This window comes from Symphalangus syndactylus, chromosome 7 (assembly GCF_028878055.3).
Source record: "Symphalangus syndactylus isolate Jambi chromosome 7, NHGRI_mSymSyn1-v2.1_pri, whole genome shotgun sequence".
Classification (NCBI taxonomy): domain Eukaryota; kingdom Metazoa; phylum Chordata; class Mammalia; order Primates; family Hylobatidae; genus Symphalangus; species Symphalangus syndactylus.
In genome coordinates, this window is record NC_072429.2 from 24,701,208 (window position 1) to 24,717,279 (window position 16,072).

Below are 16,072 nucleotides of genomic sequence, written 5' to 3' on the forward strand. Positions count from 1 at the left end.
CCAACAGTGATAGACTGGATTAAGAAAATGTGGCACATATAAATCATGTTTTCTTAAGGTGGGTGAAAATGCTCTTGGAGGAGTTAATGGAATAATAATGATAGTGATAATAATAGTAATATTGTTGCCTTCCATTTGCCAAGTCCTTCCCATTTGTCAGACACATTTTTAATGCAGTATGTTTCTTAATCCTTGGAGCAACCCTGCTGATACTGGTGATATTGGGCTCGGATATATTAAATGATTTATATAAAGTCACACCACTATTAAGTGGCAAAGCTGGTGTTAAAACCTGAGCTGTCTGACTCCCTTGGTGAACATTCTTAAAAAGCGCTTCAAGTTGTTTTGGTATTAAGATCAGTGAAGACACTGTTGAAGAGATGCCATTGATTTAAGCCTTAAAGTCATAGAGATGAGATGGTAGTGATGCATTAAGAAGCCATTTCATTCAAAACAGAAAGAGATTGAGATTCAATGTGAGCGTAAGACTGGTTAGTTAAACACAGAAACATATTAATAGATCGGTTCTTTTACAAGCTGGGAAATTGTAGAAAACAAGGCTGGAAAGTTCCTGAGACCAGATTCTTACATACTAGAAACAATAGCTTGTGCTCAATTGAACCTACTGAATTATTGAGACGTGATGAAGGGATATATCAGGGGCTCACTGGGCCACGATGGGAGTCAAATAGTGTTGTGATTAAGAGTATGAATCTCAGAGCAGACCACTTGAGTTTCTGTCCCAGTGCTTGCCCTTGATTCCTGCAGGTAAATGAACCCCTCGAAGTCTCAATTTTCTCATCTGCAGTGATACCATCCGTGTTAATAGTAAATTAACTATGGTTATGAGAAAGCAGATCATTTACACATAGTGCTTGCTTTGGCGCATGTAGTTAGTGCTTAGTAAGTGCTAGCTTTTATAATTAAGGTGAAAAGCATATACTGGAGATGAGAGAGAAATTGACAGCAGGCACATAATAAGCTACTGACACATTCCAGATGAGAGCAGACAAAATCATGAACTAGGACAGCGGCAATGGCAACTGAAAAGAGGACAGTTACACAAGATATTTCAGAAGCATAAGTGCCTTCATGATTCATTAGATGTGGGAGGCAGAGACATGACTCTGAGTGTTCACGCCTGGCTCACTGGGGCAATGGTTGTTCTTCTACCAGATATAGAACAATCGGGAAGGAATTATAGTTTGAAGAAGAAATCATGGATCCAGAATCTGCGCTAGCATATTGACAATGAATTAAAAATATTCTTCAAATCTTATCGACCCACTACAGGGGAAATATTTTTCTCAACTGTAGTACAAATAAAGTAGTAATAAAGGAGATGATTCAGGTGGTGGATGCAAGGACTCTCACATAGCATTAAATTTCCTGGTGAGCAAATTCTCTCCTATGAAATGCTCTTCTATTCTTCTGTTTATATCAAAGAGAATGTTTGGATTTGGTACTAATTGCTCTTTACTCAAGCTCTAATATCCTTTTCTCTCTCTTTCTCTCTTTTTCAACATATTCAAAGTCTAGGGAACACAAATATATGCACTTAAAGTGTAAGAGTATTCACTTGTTTTTTAATCATATTGTTATATAACTTATATTTTTGTTAAATGTCCTGGTTTTCCAATTATGGTCCTTATATTAACTTTCCTTTAAAAAATTAACTTCATTAAAAAATCATGTATCAAGGAATACTATGCAGCCACCCAAAATGAGAACATGTTCTTTGCAAGAACATGGATGGTGTTGGAAGCCACTATCCTTATCAAGCTAACACAGGAAAAGAAAACCAAATACTGCATGTTCTCACTTGTAAGTGGGGGCTAAATGATGATAACATATGGACATATAGAAGGGAACAACAGACATCAGGGCCTTTGGGAAGGTAGAGGTTGGGAGGAAGGAGAGGATCAGGAAAAATAACTAATATGTACTGGCTTAATACCTGGGTGACGAAATAATCTGCACAACAATCCCCCATGACACAAGTTTGCCTATATAACAAACCTGTACATGTACCCCTGAACTTAAAAGTTAAAACAAAATAATAAAATTCATTACGCATTCAAGAAAAAAAACCACATGAATCAATTCAAAGAAAAAAATTAGGAATCAGAAGTACAGTCACTACTTGGATATAACAAAGCTTGAATGAATAAAGGTTGGAAAATCCTTCACTAAGCTATGTCGCAATTTGGCAATATTCTTGCCCAGTTAAAAAAGAGGCATCTTAAAGGGAGATACATTTACCACAAGTCTAAAAGAAAGTCACATTATAATTGGCTAAGATTGAGCTCCTGATAATATCCTAAGAAAGTTGTAAACATAACTTCCTTGTAGACATTCATTAGTTACAAAGCTATGCTTTGAAGATAAGAATAGCATCAAAAATCAAGCAAATATCGAGCAAAAACTTCCAATCATTAAAAAACAGCTGTCACAGAAATCAGGCTGCCTTTCGTTATCAACACTAATGTTCAATTCAGCCCTTTCTCTTCATGGAGCCTGTTGAAATAGTACTACACACAAAATACAAACCAGCGGGATGTGGAGTGGGAGAGAAGGCCAACTGTGAATGCTATCCACAATATCAGGACGCACAAAGGAGTTGACGAGATCAGTTACATGATGGTACTCAGTGTGAGACGCAGTATCTTTTCAATACTGTTTTGCTGTGATTTCCTTAGGAAGATTAATAGCCTTGTGAGACCTTGTTAATTATTTTTGCTATGCTTAAAGTAAGTAGATAATTTTCTCCCACAAGTGTCTCCTAATACATAGTAAATTCCCTAGATCATCCTCCACATGAGACATTGGGGAGGTGGTAATGTTAGGCTCTGTGATGTGAAATCAACACTTCTGTCTCGACCATTAGTTCTTCATACCACTCTTGGGCTCAAAACAACTAAACAAGAAATCTTCTAGTCATGAGTTTGTGGGTTCTGTTTTAGAATACTGGAATAATTATAGAAATATGAATATACAACAGAACTTAATGCCCAATTTCTCATTCTGGAAGCATGAAGAATTGGAGATTAATTTTACGTGGTGTGTGTGTGTGTGTGTGTGTGTGTTTTCCTTCACTGATGGAAGACTTCTGTTCTAAGGCAATCCTGAACTTTTCCTTTTTGAACTAAATGAAAGATTGTTCTAGGCCGGACGTGGTGGCTCACGCCTGTAATCCCAGCAGTTTGGGAGGCCGAGGCGGGCGGATCTGGAGGTCAGGAGATCGAGACCATCCTGGCTAACACGGTGAAACCCCGTCTCTACTAAAAAATACAAAAAATTAGCCAGGTTTGGTGGCAGGCGCCTGTAGTCCCAGCTACTGGGGAGGCTGAGGCAGGAGAATGGCATGAACCCCGGAGGCGGAGCTTGCAGTGAGCAGAAATCTCACCACTGCACTCCAGCCTGGGAGACAGAGTGAGACTCCTTCTCAAAAAAAGATTGTTCTACTAATACTTGATGGTCAGGTTTCTTGTGAATAAGGGAACAGAAGGCCATTCTAAAACAGTATACTCAAGCATTACCATGACCTTCTTTCAGATTCCTTTTTCCGAATAAAAGAGCCTTTATGAGACAGTTGCAAATGCTCAAAACAATGTTACAGCCAGATAATTCTTAGATTTGAAGGATGGTACTTTTGAAAGTAGAATCGAACCATAAATTTCCATCTTTGTGTAGGTCCTTTATTTGCTTCTCTCTATAAAGTAGATGAAGGCCTGATTCCAAATTATTCCACATGCAAAAAATATTTTCTATGAATTCTAGAAAATAATCAGCTGTTTGTGACTAAATCAACAGAAAACAGCTCAACTCTTGGAAATATGCTTCAAATGACATCTTAATAGATAGTAAGCTGAGAACATAATGTTTGTATTTGAAATTTGAACATATGTAAATTAACATAATTTTAAAAGGAGTAGTTGGATTAATCTACATAGAGGATATAAGCAATATTGCTGAGAGTTCAAACTGGCCACCCATGAGAGAGATCTGGTCTGGAAACATATCTAACTTGCTCGACATAGGGTTTTAAATCAATAATTGATACTATTACAAATCATCAGATTTAATATAAAAATACTTACTTTTAGCTTGTCTTAAATCTCAATTCCTGACCATATTATCATGCACATCCGATAATCATAATTAATATTAGTAAGACCTACTATTGACCAAGTGCTCACTATGTGCCAGCTATCATTCTAAGCATTTCATTTCATTTATATTTTGCATACACACTGTCTTCCTGTGATGCAGTTTTTTTTTTTTTAATGCACGTTAGGCATCTGGAAAAGCTGATCTCAGAGATTCAATACATTTGCCCAATGTCTATAGCTTATAACTGATGCAATTGGGATTTGAACCCAGTCCTGTCTGATACTCAAGGCTTGTTCTATTATCCACTGATGGTTAAGTTTAAAATATTAAACTACTGAATAGAGAATGGGTCCATATCCACTACGCTTACTTTTCTGCATTTGTAAAAAATTCACTCTTCCTGTGTGAAATGTGGCGATTTCACTACATTATGAAACATACTTTCTAAAAAAGGTACATCTAATAAATATTTTATTTTTTCATAATTGATATTCATTTTACCTTAAATAAATTAGGGAATAATTTACTAATCCAATTTGAATCCAATTTTCCCAAATTGGTAGAATATACTTATGTTTATCTATTCTACTTGAATTTCAATTATAATTTTCTCTAGAAAATTAAAACACTTCATATAATTTTCTCTAGAAAATTAAAACACTTCATTTAATTTTCTGATTATCATTCATAGAGAGGTATTGAAAAACCTTCTAATTCATATATACCAAAATTTCAACTCTGGAAGGGTCACTTGAAATTCTTTGCAAGTGCATCTTACCGGAAGTTGTCTTCACTACTTCGGTGGTATTTCTTAGACCAACAAATGAGAATTGATAAAGCCTCCAGGATCTTGTGTCGCCCACTTCAACAGAACTTCGCTTCCACTGATAAACAATTTCTTCACGTGGATAGCCATCTGCCGTGAGATAGGAAAGCTCACATTAAAAATGATTATAAATTAGCATATGTAGCAACAATCTTCTATGAACACAACACTGAGGTAAAGACTGAGAAAGATAGTTACAAAGCTAAATGAGGATCTTGGACCAAAGGGCATTGCAATGAGGACATAAATTACAATGACATTGCATCCTAATGGGAAGTTAGATTCAAAAATCCAAAGGCCAAATTTACTCTTGAAAACAATTTAAATGACATAGAAGGTATACTATATGTGGTTTTATATATGCCGTATGCATACTTTATATCATCTGGAATAGTGCATACCAAGTGACCAGTCTATAATACATAGTAGAAATACAAAGTCTTGTATCACAGTGAAAGGCAGTTAACAAGGCAAGATTTTGAGTCACATAGAAACAGAAAATAATAAGTCAGTACAGACACAAAACTTCTCCAAAGATTGCATTTGAAGTGGAAGATAGTTGGAAAAAATAATCTAAATTATTATATTTCTTCTCAATTTGTTGGGACTCCATTTTGATATACACAAAAATACACAATTCAAAGCAGTAGTAAGTAGAAATGCTAAGAGGAAGATATCATTGAGCTTATACTAATAGAACAGAGAGTATTCATTGAGAACATCACATTGGGGAGGTGAGATAAGCAGTGGTTATGAGTACCATTTCCCAGCCATTCTACCCTGGACAAGTGTATATTTTTCCTCCTAAATTTTTTTTTTTATTATAATTTAGGTTTTAGGGTACATGTGCACAATGTGCAGGTTTGTTACATATGTATCCATGTGCCATGTTGATTTCCTGTACCCATTAACTTTGCTGTCCCTTCCCCCTCCCCCCACCCCACAACAGTCCCCGGAGTGTGATGTTCCCCTTCCTGTGTCCTCCTAAATTGTTTGTTCCCTCACAGGGAGGATAATAGTACTTATCTCATGGAATTGATGGTCAATGTGTATTTGTCGAATGGATAAACATTATTATGAAGTCAACAGCAGAATTAACTTTTCCAAGAAAATAAATAAAAACCAGAAATCATTTTAACAGTTTGTCTACTAATAATACCAATTATTATGTGATAATAAATAATAATGCCATGTAAAGATTAGTTTGATTATGAACACTGATTGAGTACTTGGAATAAAATCCCACATAGTTCCTCCTTTCTGTTCCTTTTGATGCAGCTTTATCTATTATATGTTTATACTAATTAAAGAGGGAGGAAAAAAAAGAAAGAGTCCCTAGAGGGGATGGAGGGGATGGAGAGGGATATGATAGTATGTGATGAAAATTGAGGAAAACAGTGATAATATCCAGCTTGGGCAACATGGCGACGCCCCATCTCTACAAAAAATACAGAAATTAGCTAGATATGGCGGTGCGTGCCTGAAATCCCAGCTACTCTGGAGGCCGAGGTGGGAGGATCACTTGAGCCCCAGGAGCAAAGGCTACAGTGAGCTGAGATCACACCACCACACATTCCAGCCTGGGCAACAGAACGATACCCTGTCCAAAACAAAACAAAACAACAACAACAACAACAAAACGATGATATGAGGCAAATTTCTGCAGAGAATGTGCTGGTGACTGAATTGTTCTGATAGCAATAAGTAATATTAAATTGTGCTTGGGTTCAGAAGACCATTTTCAACTGGCCACCTGATGGCAGAGAAATCAACAGTTCTTGAATTTTAGCTGGCACAAGAAAGAAGTAGTCCCACTTGGAATATTAAAAGAAAGGAAGGCTTATCTCTCTGAAGCTCAGCGAAGCTTTAACTTTATAATTAAATATATTTCATTCTTGGATTCAGGAAAACATGAAATAAGTTTTATAATGAGAATTTTTCTAGATAAATATGATGTCCAGTGATATTTTTCCTCTGGTTTCCTCTGGTATTGATGAAGTGATAAACAGGTGATTACTTCTCTGATCATCAACTTTTTTCAAACTGTGATTGCTATGACTTGGTGGACTCCCTGGTTGAGAAATTACATTTCTACAAACATACTTTAAAAATCTATAATCAGATTTTTATTCTGTCCAATAGGTACAACTGGCAGACAAAAATGCAAAAGAGGCGATTGACCTTTCATGGATGCTGAACAAATAGTAAGGAAAATGTTTTCGGAAATTTAGGTTTGCTTGGCTTTGGTTCAGGCAGGAAATATTTGTAAAGGTTACTAAAGCATAATCTGTGTTAGATCATCATAGATCCTCTTGCTACATTCTATTATCTATCTGATAAAAATAATAAATGTAAAGATAATGGTTTTATATTTGATCTTATTGTGTGTCAAGTAGTAGTTCACATATATTTTATCAATGAAATAATTGTCCTGTGGGGCAGGCCTTAACTAGCAATGTGCTGCTATAGTCCCTTCCTAGGCCCATAAGAGAGAAAGGAAGAGGATATATAATTAAAGATTGCACCTTTTCTATTGAGTCCAGGGTTGACTTTACAATCCATTACAAAAAAAAAAAAAAGGCTCTACGCAACCAATATATTAAAAGTTTGCAACTCAAGGAAACCTATTGTAATTCTTAATAAAATAAGTCCTTCTTTTGCAGGAATCACCCTAATCGGAGCAAGCTGGGATTAAGATGAAAGAGATGGTCAAAATCATCGAAGTCAGTAACATAACTTAATACAACTTTGAAATTCGTTATGCTTCTTTCAATTAATTAAAACGGCAATCAGAAAGACTGTAGGTGAGGGAGGATACAAATGGAGAAGGAATATTACTTACAACTGGAGAACTCCAAGGGGCAGGAGTGTTCATCCATTGGGAAGTTGTGCAATTGTAATTGGCACTCAGCATCAATTGTCAACCTAAGTAGAAAGATATTAAACATAAGATGGATTTTGACATAATTTTAAATTGTAAATTTGCACAATTTTAAATGATTTGTTTTTCTAGAGAATATCTCACATTCTGATTGAAAACACAGTGATCCCCAATGAAGAAATCCACCAAGTCCAGGAAAAAACTACATAAGACTTAATGTAGTCTGTTCATTTTCACAGACCAAATAATAGCACCTCACTTACCTCAACTATATTTATTAAAAATTTATGATCACTTAAGTTTTTGGTTTTGGTTTCCTCTTTGCAAATTAACTGCTCACATGAAACTGCTCAGTGAATATATTTAACAGAGCCAACTGTTTTAAGAACTTAAGCTCGTTTCCTGTTTGCATGTAAATGAATGTTGATAATTCTAAGATCTTACCTGCTAATTAAAGCAGGACCTTCTGTTTGTAAGAATTTGTTACCTGTTAGCTTTAATTGCTAAAGGTGAGTGTAAAAATACCTGTGTTGCACAATGGTGTGGCATTAATTCTACACTACACTGTCACTAAATAGGATCTTCCAGAGGATGTCATTAAATAGGATATTATAGAGTAGAAGAATATCTAATGGAAAACAAGAAATGTTAAATGAACATACACAGACATATTTGAAAGATGTTTGCCGGTAAATCTGAATTAGTTTATGTCTTGTTAGTTAGTGCTTATTAAAGTATACAGATTTTCTCAGTCTCAAGTCCTGGGCTGGAATTCCAGGAGGGAGAAGATTTGAAAGTCAGACGTCTTGACCACCTTTGGGTAAGTATGAATATAATCTCAAATTGTAATGGTAATGGGTTGACAATTTTTAAAATTTCATATTTTTAGCTATAATTCTTACATTGTACAGATATTGTTGATGTAATAAAAGTATTATTTTAGGAAAATTTATTTTTAAGAGATTTTCTAATTAGTATAATTTTTAATTGAAAAGAATTAAGAATCTATCATTCTATGATATAACAGAGCACTTACTGATGTTAAAATATATCTAATAATTATTGAGCCCTTAATTAACTATGAAGCACTGGGTAGAATGAATTGTTTCCTCATTTAATAAGTATTATTATGCGTTTATTGTACCTGAACTTGTCCAAAGTCACATAACTAGAGGCACAGTTGAAATTTGGACCCAGGATTATCTGCCTTCAAATCTGGAGGTTTTAAACATTGTTACTATATATTTATATGCTCTTCAAAGGGAAGAATAGTTTTATTCATAAAGGAAACTACAATTAAATTTAATATTTTATTAGTATTATTACTCCAAATTAAACTGGAATTATTAAAATTGAAAATAATATAATTGCAGATACAACATAGATACAGATCTAAATGTCTTTGGGCATGCACAAAAACACACAAACACACCCATAGCTCATTTTAGATAGCCAGAACAAAATCATCTCTCTATGTAAACTGGTAACCATTCAAGCTTTGATTGAATCTCCACTAGTGACACTTTTGAGGTGGCTTTCATAATTAACTAATGTAATGATTCCATAAATTAAGTCCCAAAATGACTACAATGTTATAAGAACAATAAAGACACTGGAGATAGTATGATTGACTTCATATTTCAAAAGCTGGACTGAGCTCTGATTTATCAGGGGAATTTTGTACCCACTAGATTCTACATTCAGGCATTGGCCAGATGCCATGGCTGGCACCTATAATCCCCAGACTTTGGGAGGCTGAGTTGCGAACTGCTTGAACCTAGGAGTTCAAGACCACATGGGCAACACAGTGAGACTATCTCTACAAAAAAATACAAAAATTTTTTTAGCAGAATGTAGTGGCACGTGCCTGTGGTCCCAGCTACTCGGGAGGCTGAGGTGGGAACATCACTAGAACCTCTGGGAGGTAGAGGTTGCAGTGAGCCCAGATCATGCCACTGCAGTCCAGCCTGGGTGACAGGGTGAGACCCCGTCTCAAAATAAATAAATAAGTAAAAATAAATTCAGCTATTACTATATCTCTAAGTTTATGAAAGCCAGGAAAAATATAAAATGCCTGGAATGAATTTATTTTCGAATTGTGGCTTTTTCTAATAACTGATATAATTAATAAAGATTTTGGAGCCTATTCGAGTATTATATCTTGTATGTTGAGCAAGCACATTTAACATGAATCATTTGAAGGTAGAAGTTCTCAGATATGAAGATTTAGAATTGCATTATTCTTATTTTGATTGAAAATGTATAATTTTAATATTTTCTATATTTACTATGTATCAGGCTCTATGTTAATCACTTTACTTATCACCCTATTTTGTTCTTACAGCAACTCCATAAGGTCAGAAGAAATATACCTGTTTTACAGAAATTAAAGAAATGAAAGGTAAAAGAGTTTGCTCAGTTGTGGTGTCAAGGTCGGGGGAGAGGCAGTACAGGGTGGGACAGTGTGGTTTTGCTTTCTTTCCCAATAATTTCCATTAGTTCTCACCTAATTTTTCTAAATAAAAATGTAACCATGTAAAAACATCATGCTTACTATGCAAACAAAGCTTCTAACACTAAAAGTCCTGCTACCAGATAGCTGCCCCTAAGTCCCTTTATATAGAAATGCTGGAGCATTGCCCTAGTTCCTACAGATAGTAAGAGAGAGAGCTAAGAACCAAAGTCAGATGTCTGATTCGTAAGACTATGTACTTATCTATTATTCTGTCTAATAATGTACTCCCACCAATGAGAAACTTCAATGTAAAAATGTTTTAAATACAAAGTATGTAGTGCTAAGGTAATGGCATAAAATAATTATTTTATTAAGGTAGGATTTCACTCTAATTTCACAATTTAATTTCAGAATTTAATTTCAGATGCTGAACGATAGCTCCTTCAACTTTCTCCCAAGTATGTCTATTCCCAAGATAAACAATAAATTAGTTTAAACAGCCTATTAACGTAATGGGAAGTGGGGTGCTAGGAGATGAAAGATAATAGATCCTAGGTGCTTGTTATTGTGAAGCTAAAAAGAGAAGGATGTATGGAGACATACACCTCAAAAATTCTCTTTTAGCAACTATTTCCTTGGAAATGAAGACATTTCCAAGCATAAGAGTGCAAAGCGTAGGTGCAAAGGTCAGATAATCTTGCAAGACGAAGGAAATTTCAGGTCAGTTGTGACAAAAAATAGTTTTCACAGCAGTTGTGGAAAATAAGCTTTGTCTATAATTAGTGCTTTGAAAAAGCTCATTGATAACAAAAGGAAAAAACTAATGTTTTGATGTCATATACTATTTGATAGCATGCCAACCCTGATGTAGTCTTGAAATTTATTTCCTTTTTTTTTTTTTTAGAGACTTATGGTTGATTTTTGTATTTGTTTGTTAGTTTGTTTTCTTCCTAACAATTACTCCTTTCCTTTTGCAAAAGAATACCTTAGGGTGTAGAGCACTCGACCATCATTCCAAATTCTCAGCATCCTGTTGGGGGTGGTGATCCAGTGTGCATCAGCCTTTTTGGAGTTTCTGAAGAAAGTGTCTGGAATCCAGATTTTCCCCACCATGTTGCTGTTCAATCGGAGGACTTTAATGGTGCTGTTAAATTTCAAACGTCTGTCATACCATGTTTGTGCAAAAAATATATCAATAGTGTATTCCTGTTTTAATAAAATGATAAACAGAAAATTTGTACACAGTAAGATTATCTTTCTAAATATTGGTATATTTCGTTCCTGTTTTCTTTGCCAATATGAAGCAAAGCTATCTTGGCTTTGAATAGTCCAAAAGAAAGCTAGAGTTTTGCTGAGGAGGTTACCATCTCACCCGTCTTTTGTAGCTATGTTTGATACTTTTATGAAAAAGTAGATCTGTCTAAGTGAGTTCTGGCAAAAGAGCATAGCCTTGATACAATCCTTTACTTTCCATGTCTGTAGAGCAGAGCGTTGTGTTGTTTTGAGCCAGCTAGTTCCTTGCCATGAGGGCTGTCCTGGGCATTGTGGAATGTTTAGAACCATCCCTGGCCTCTACTCATTAGATGACAGTAGCAAGGCCCAAACCCATACTCAATCCTGCCAAGTAATGACAACTAAAATTGCCTCCAGACACAGTCAAACATCTCCTGAGAGGGAAAAAGAAGTCCAGATTCAGAACCACCACTTTAGAGTGAAAGAAAGTACAGAATATGCAAAAAAAGTCCTAAGCAGGAGATCTGGAAAGTCAGTTGACCTATATTAAAATAGGGATCATAAAGAACCTAACTGGGTAGTCCGTGCTGGATAGAAAAGGGCAATCAACAAAAGGTGCTTTGCATCATGCCTGGCAGAGAACAAACCCCCAAGAAGAGGGGTTTTTTCACTATTTACTTATAATGTTCTTTTCTCTAAACAAGATGAAATTAACAATTAAAGATAATTTATAATACTCTGCTAATCTCTATCATAAAATGCATTCTTAAATGCTATAGTGACAAATTACTGTAATTATTTCCATCAAGTATACATATCCCTAAACTGAAGAGTAGTTGACTTCAGTAAAAAAAAAAAAGCAGATATGGTGTGAAATTCAGACCATTAGGCCTGAGTCTTTTGCCTCATTCACATTGTTCTGTTTTCTTTCCTTGCACCACCTCCCACTGGGTGCCATTGTGATTAGCCACATTTCTACCCCGTAAGCCATTCCACCCTTGTTCACCATTTAGTTTCATTTTTACAGTCTACAAGTAATGAGAAAAGAACCTGTTTTATGAAATCCTTTGTCAACCAATTAGTGATGTGCCAGTAGAAAGAATAATTAATTAATTTATATTCTACATTTTGTCAAGAAAAGCCATGAATAAAAAACTTTGATTCTTAAAACTATTGTTTCACAAACTTTGATCCTAGAACAGTTCTGGGGACTGTTAATTCCTAAAACAAGAAAGTTCTGCATTTAAATAAACTATCTATATAGCTTCTACTTCTTAGATATTTATAATTTATTTCAGAACTCTAAAAATTCTGAGAATTATGGCTATAAAGAAGTTAGAATTTGTTTAATGATTAAACAAGCAAACTTACTAGCTTGGAGTATGCAGGTGATGATATATCACCTCAATTGGCACATCAATCTCTTTCTGACTTAGCAGAGCATCTTTATTGCTAGCTTGGTAAACATGATTTTAAACTTATAGTTTCACTATATTATATCATATATAATATGATTCTCCATTCTGCTCTACTCTTATTTTACATTCTCTATTATATCATATTTTGGACTCCAGTCTAGTTTTGTATTTCACATTTGGGTAGAAAGTGTTACGTAAGAACAGAATTACATTTATTATTACATCTGACACATTATTTTATGTGAGAAACATTTCTGATTTGAACCAAACTATCAATGTTCTAATAAGTAGTTGAGTACGATATCCTATTTTGTAGTAAGTAGCACTTGGCAAGTAAACACCGATTGTTGAATTTCAACAGCATAGCATATTTACACAAATTAATTATATATATAATCCTATTTAATTCTTATAACAAAAATTTTTAACATTTAATTATCTTCATATTACAAGAAAAAAAGGATCTGGAAGACTATCTTTCACTTCTAAAGTTTTAAACTTAAATTTTTTGCTGGCATGTTTTTTGCTATTTCCATGACATCACGTTTTCTCCCAAACATGCTAATAAAATAGACAAAGAATTTTATTTGGAAACTCACCATATTGATAGCGTTCACTGGACCAATGCTATTCACATACATGTCTGTGTGAATTAATGTTGGCTTCACTGTAAAGAGAAACATAGAAATGTGTGCACAAAGAGAGGTGCAAGATTTTAATGTTTTAATCTTTGTTTTCTAGAATAGATTTATTTAGCTACATTAGAAGTAATTTATTCACAACTAATTTGGTACCAGTTACTAATTCACCACATTTGAATAACTATTTTGTTTTCAAAGAAATATCTTTTTTAAGCATGCACATGCACCAAGCATGCCTAGTAGAGTTTTGAAACCAATTATCCTTTTAAAACTAACATAAAAATGAATAAATTTAAAAATTCTGCTCTTAGCTTTTCTCCATTTTTCTCTCAGATATCTTGAATTTTACCATGTTTCCTTCAAGCTCTGAAATTGACTTGAGCATGTCCCTGACTTGACCCACATAGAAAAATAATTGCTTAATAACTCAGAAAAAAATATGCATTCAGAACATGAAATGGGCATAAAGAGCAAACTGGTAATATAAATTGGTTTTGGATCACAGTTCCCTGTTGATTCCTTTAATGACCACATTATCCTCACACATCTCTCACCAACACAAAATTAATCTTCCTTGATGATTTATTGTACCCTGTGATACCACAGATAATAGGAGAAAAACATACGGAAACCCATCATGTACCTATTTGTCAGAGAAGACTGATATTAAAAATCTGTAGTATAATATCCACGACCAAATGCATGGTCTCCATTTTTATTTAACATTTAATGAAAAACAAGAGCATTAGTCTTTTCTTTATTTTTTTCCTTGAAAGCGTCATGACCTAACTCACTGTGGTGGACTGAATTCTCTATAACCGGCATTCACATCCTTGCCTTCTCCTGGATGAGGCTATGCCTCTGCCTCTCGGCTTTGGGCTGGATCATCTGATTGGCTTTGGCTAATAATATATACAAAAAGTGAGTGTGCCAGTGCTAGGCCTAAGCATTCAGCCTCATGAGCTTCTACTTACTCTCTGGCTGTTTTCTACCACTGTGAGAAGGGTTATCCTAGCTACCTCCTGGTCCCAGGAGTAGAACGAGGAACATGTAAAATACAGTTGCCCTAAATAAGCAGCTCCAGCTTGCTTTAGCCTAGATTAGTATATCTCTCAGGGGAGTATTACATAAATGTTTATTGTCATATGTCATTGAGATTTTTCTGGTTGTTTGTTACACAACAACAGGCAAACAATATATCCTCTCTTTGCTATTATTGTCTTGTTTGATTTGTTTATGTTGCTTCATAAAGGGGTCATTGCTTTTTTTCCTACAGCTTCTATCTGAGATATCTAGGAATATTTGAATTTCTAACTCTAGCTCTCAAGCTTCACTTGAAAATAATATTTCTTCATTTTGAATGTATTGACACACACCCCCCCACTCATAGGCCTGAATGCTATTTAAACACTACTTTTACAACATATAAAAAAGTATAATTTAAATCTTCCTTGCTCTTGAACTACATTGATGTTTTTATCTAATAAAGTAGACATGTTTATGTGCTCCTATCTATAGCACAACACAAAAGACTTTAACAAACCTCCTATATCAGGCCGAAGTTTATTGTCATATCCTTCCAGCAGGTTGTTTAAGATGACAGTGACATCACCCTCGGGAACTTTTGGAGTCAAGACCCATGTTTTGTTAGAAGCATAATCTTCATAGTCATCGTCAGATTTCTGGCTAGTGAAGCTAAGAAAAAACATATCGGTCAAAAAACACATAGATTACACACGAGTTGACTTTTATCCACAGACCACCGGTGGAAAAGAAGAAATAAAACAGGATAAAAGCAATGTTTAAACTGAAAAGTCTCACTTGAGGGTCGTTCTAATTAAACTGCATAGATGGAGACTAACTGTATTCAAGTGTACGCTTCAGGTTTTCAGAATTCTTTGCCCTCCCATGGACAAATAAACCATGTTTTGCCCGTTATTTTTACTTTTCCCATATTTGATGTTCTTTCTGCCTACTTCCCAGTCTCCTGAAGGAATTATAAGAAAACTATTTGTGTGAAAATGATGGTTAAAGGATTATATGTAGTCTAAGAATTGAGGTATAATGTCTGCTCTTTCCTTCTTTGAGGAGTTCACTTGCCCCGACTTATTAATGAAAGTAAGAGGCTGATAATTAGATTCCTTCCCACGAACTGCCAGACATGCCCCTCCCTGCTAACTTGAACACTAAGGAGCGAGCTCAGTCTCTTTGCCTTTGCTTCCCCCAGGGTGTGTTTATGTGTGTTTTTTCCCCTCACTTGCACTGAAGGCAAAGGCGGTTCACTTATCTTTGGTTGTTAAGAACCTGGTACTATGAAGAAAAATGTTACCGACTTTAAACCACACTTCATCATGGCAAATGGTTAATGTACTACAATCATAGAAATGAAACGACTTGTTATAACTGATCAAAAAGCCACATAATATTCTTTCATTATATTCACTATGCCCAAACCTATCAGAAAACCTTTCAGCAATTGGGCTGGAAGCCACCTGAGAATGACTC

The 16,072-nt window shown here is 35.0% G+C and overlaps 1 protein-coding gene across 10 annotated transcripts in view; it reads right to left on the reverse strand.

Moving 5' to 3' along the window:
• GABRG2 (gamma-aminobutyric acid type A receptor subunit gamma2) overlaps nt 1-16,072 on the reverse strand; it is an 89,699-nt gene that overhangs the window by 47,503 nt on the left and 26,124 nt on the right. For 7 of the 10 annotated variants that reach the window (XM_063643123.1, XM_055285360.2, XM_055285357.2 and 4 more), the window contains exons 2-6: nt 15,111-15,262; nt 13,526-13,593; nt 11,261-11,481; nt 7,782-7,864; nt 4,892-5,029 (exon numbers count right to left, since the gene is read on the reverse strand). In XM_063643123.1, coding sequence (XP_063499193.1) covers nt 4,892-5,029; nt 7,782-7,864; nt 11,261-11,481; nt 13,526-13,593; nt 15,111-15,262 — 662 coding nt within the window. Of the gene's footprint in view, nt 1-4,891; nt 5,030-6,419; nt 6,540-7,781; nt 7,865-11,260; nt 11,482-13,525; nt 13,594-15,110; nt 15,263-16,072 lie in introns of all 10 variants that reach the window. The other 3 variants (XM_055285354.2, XM_055285353.2, XM_055285358.2) reach the window with 2 other exon arrangements.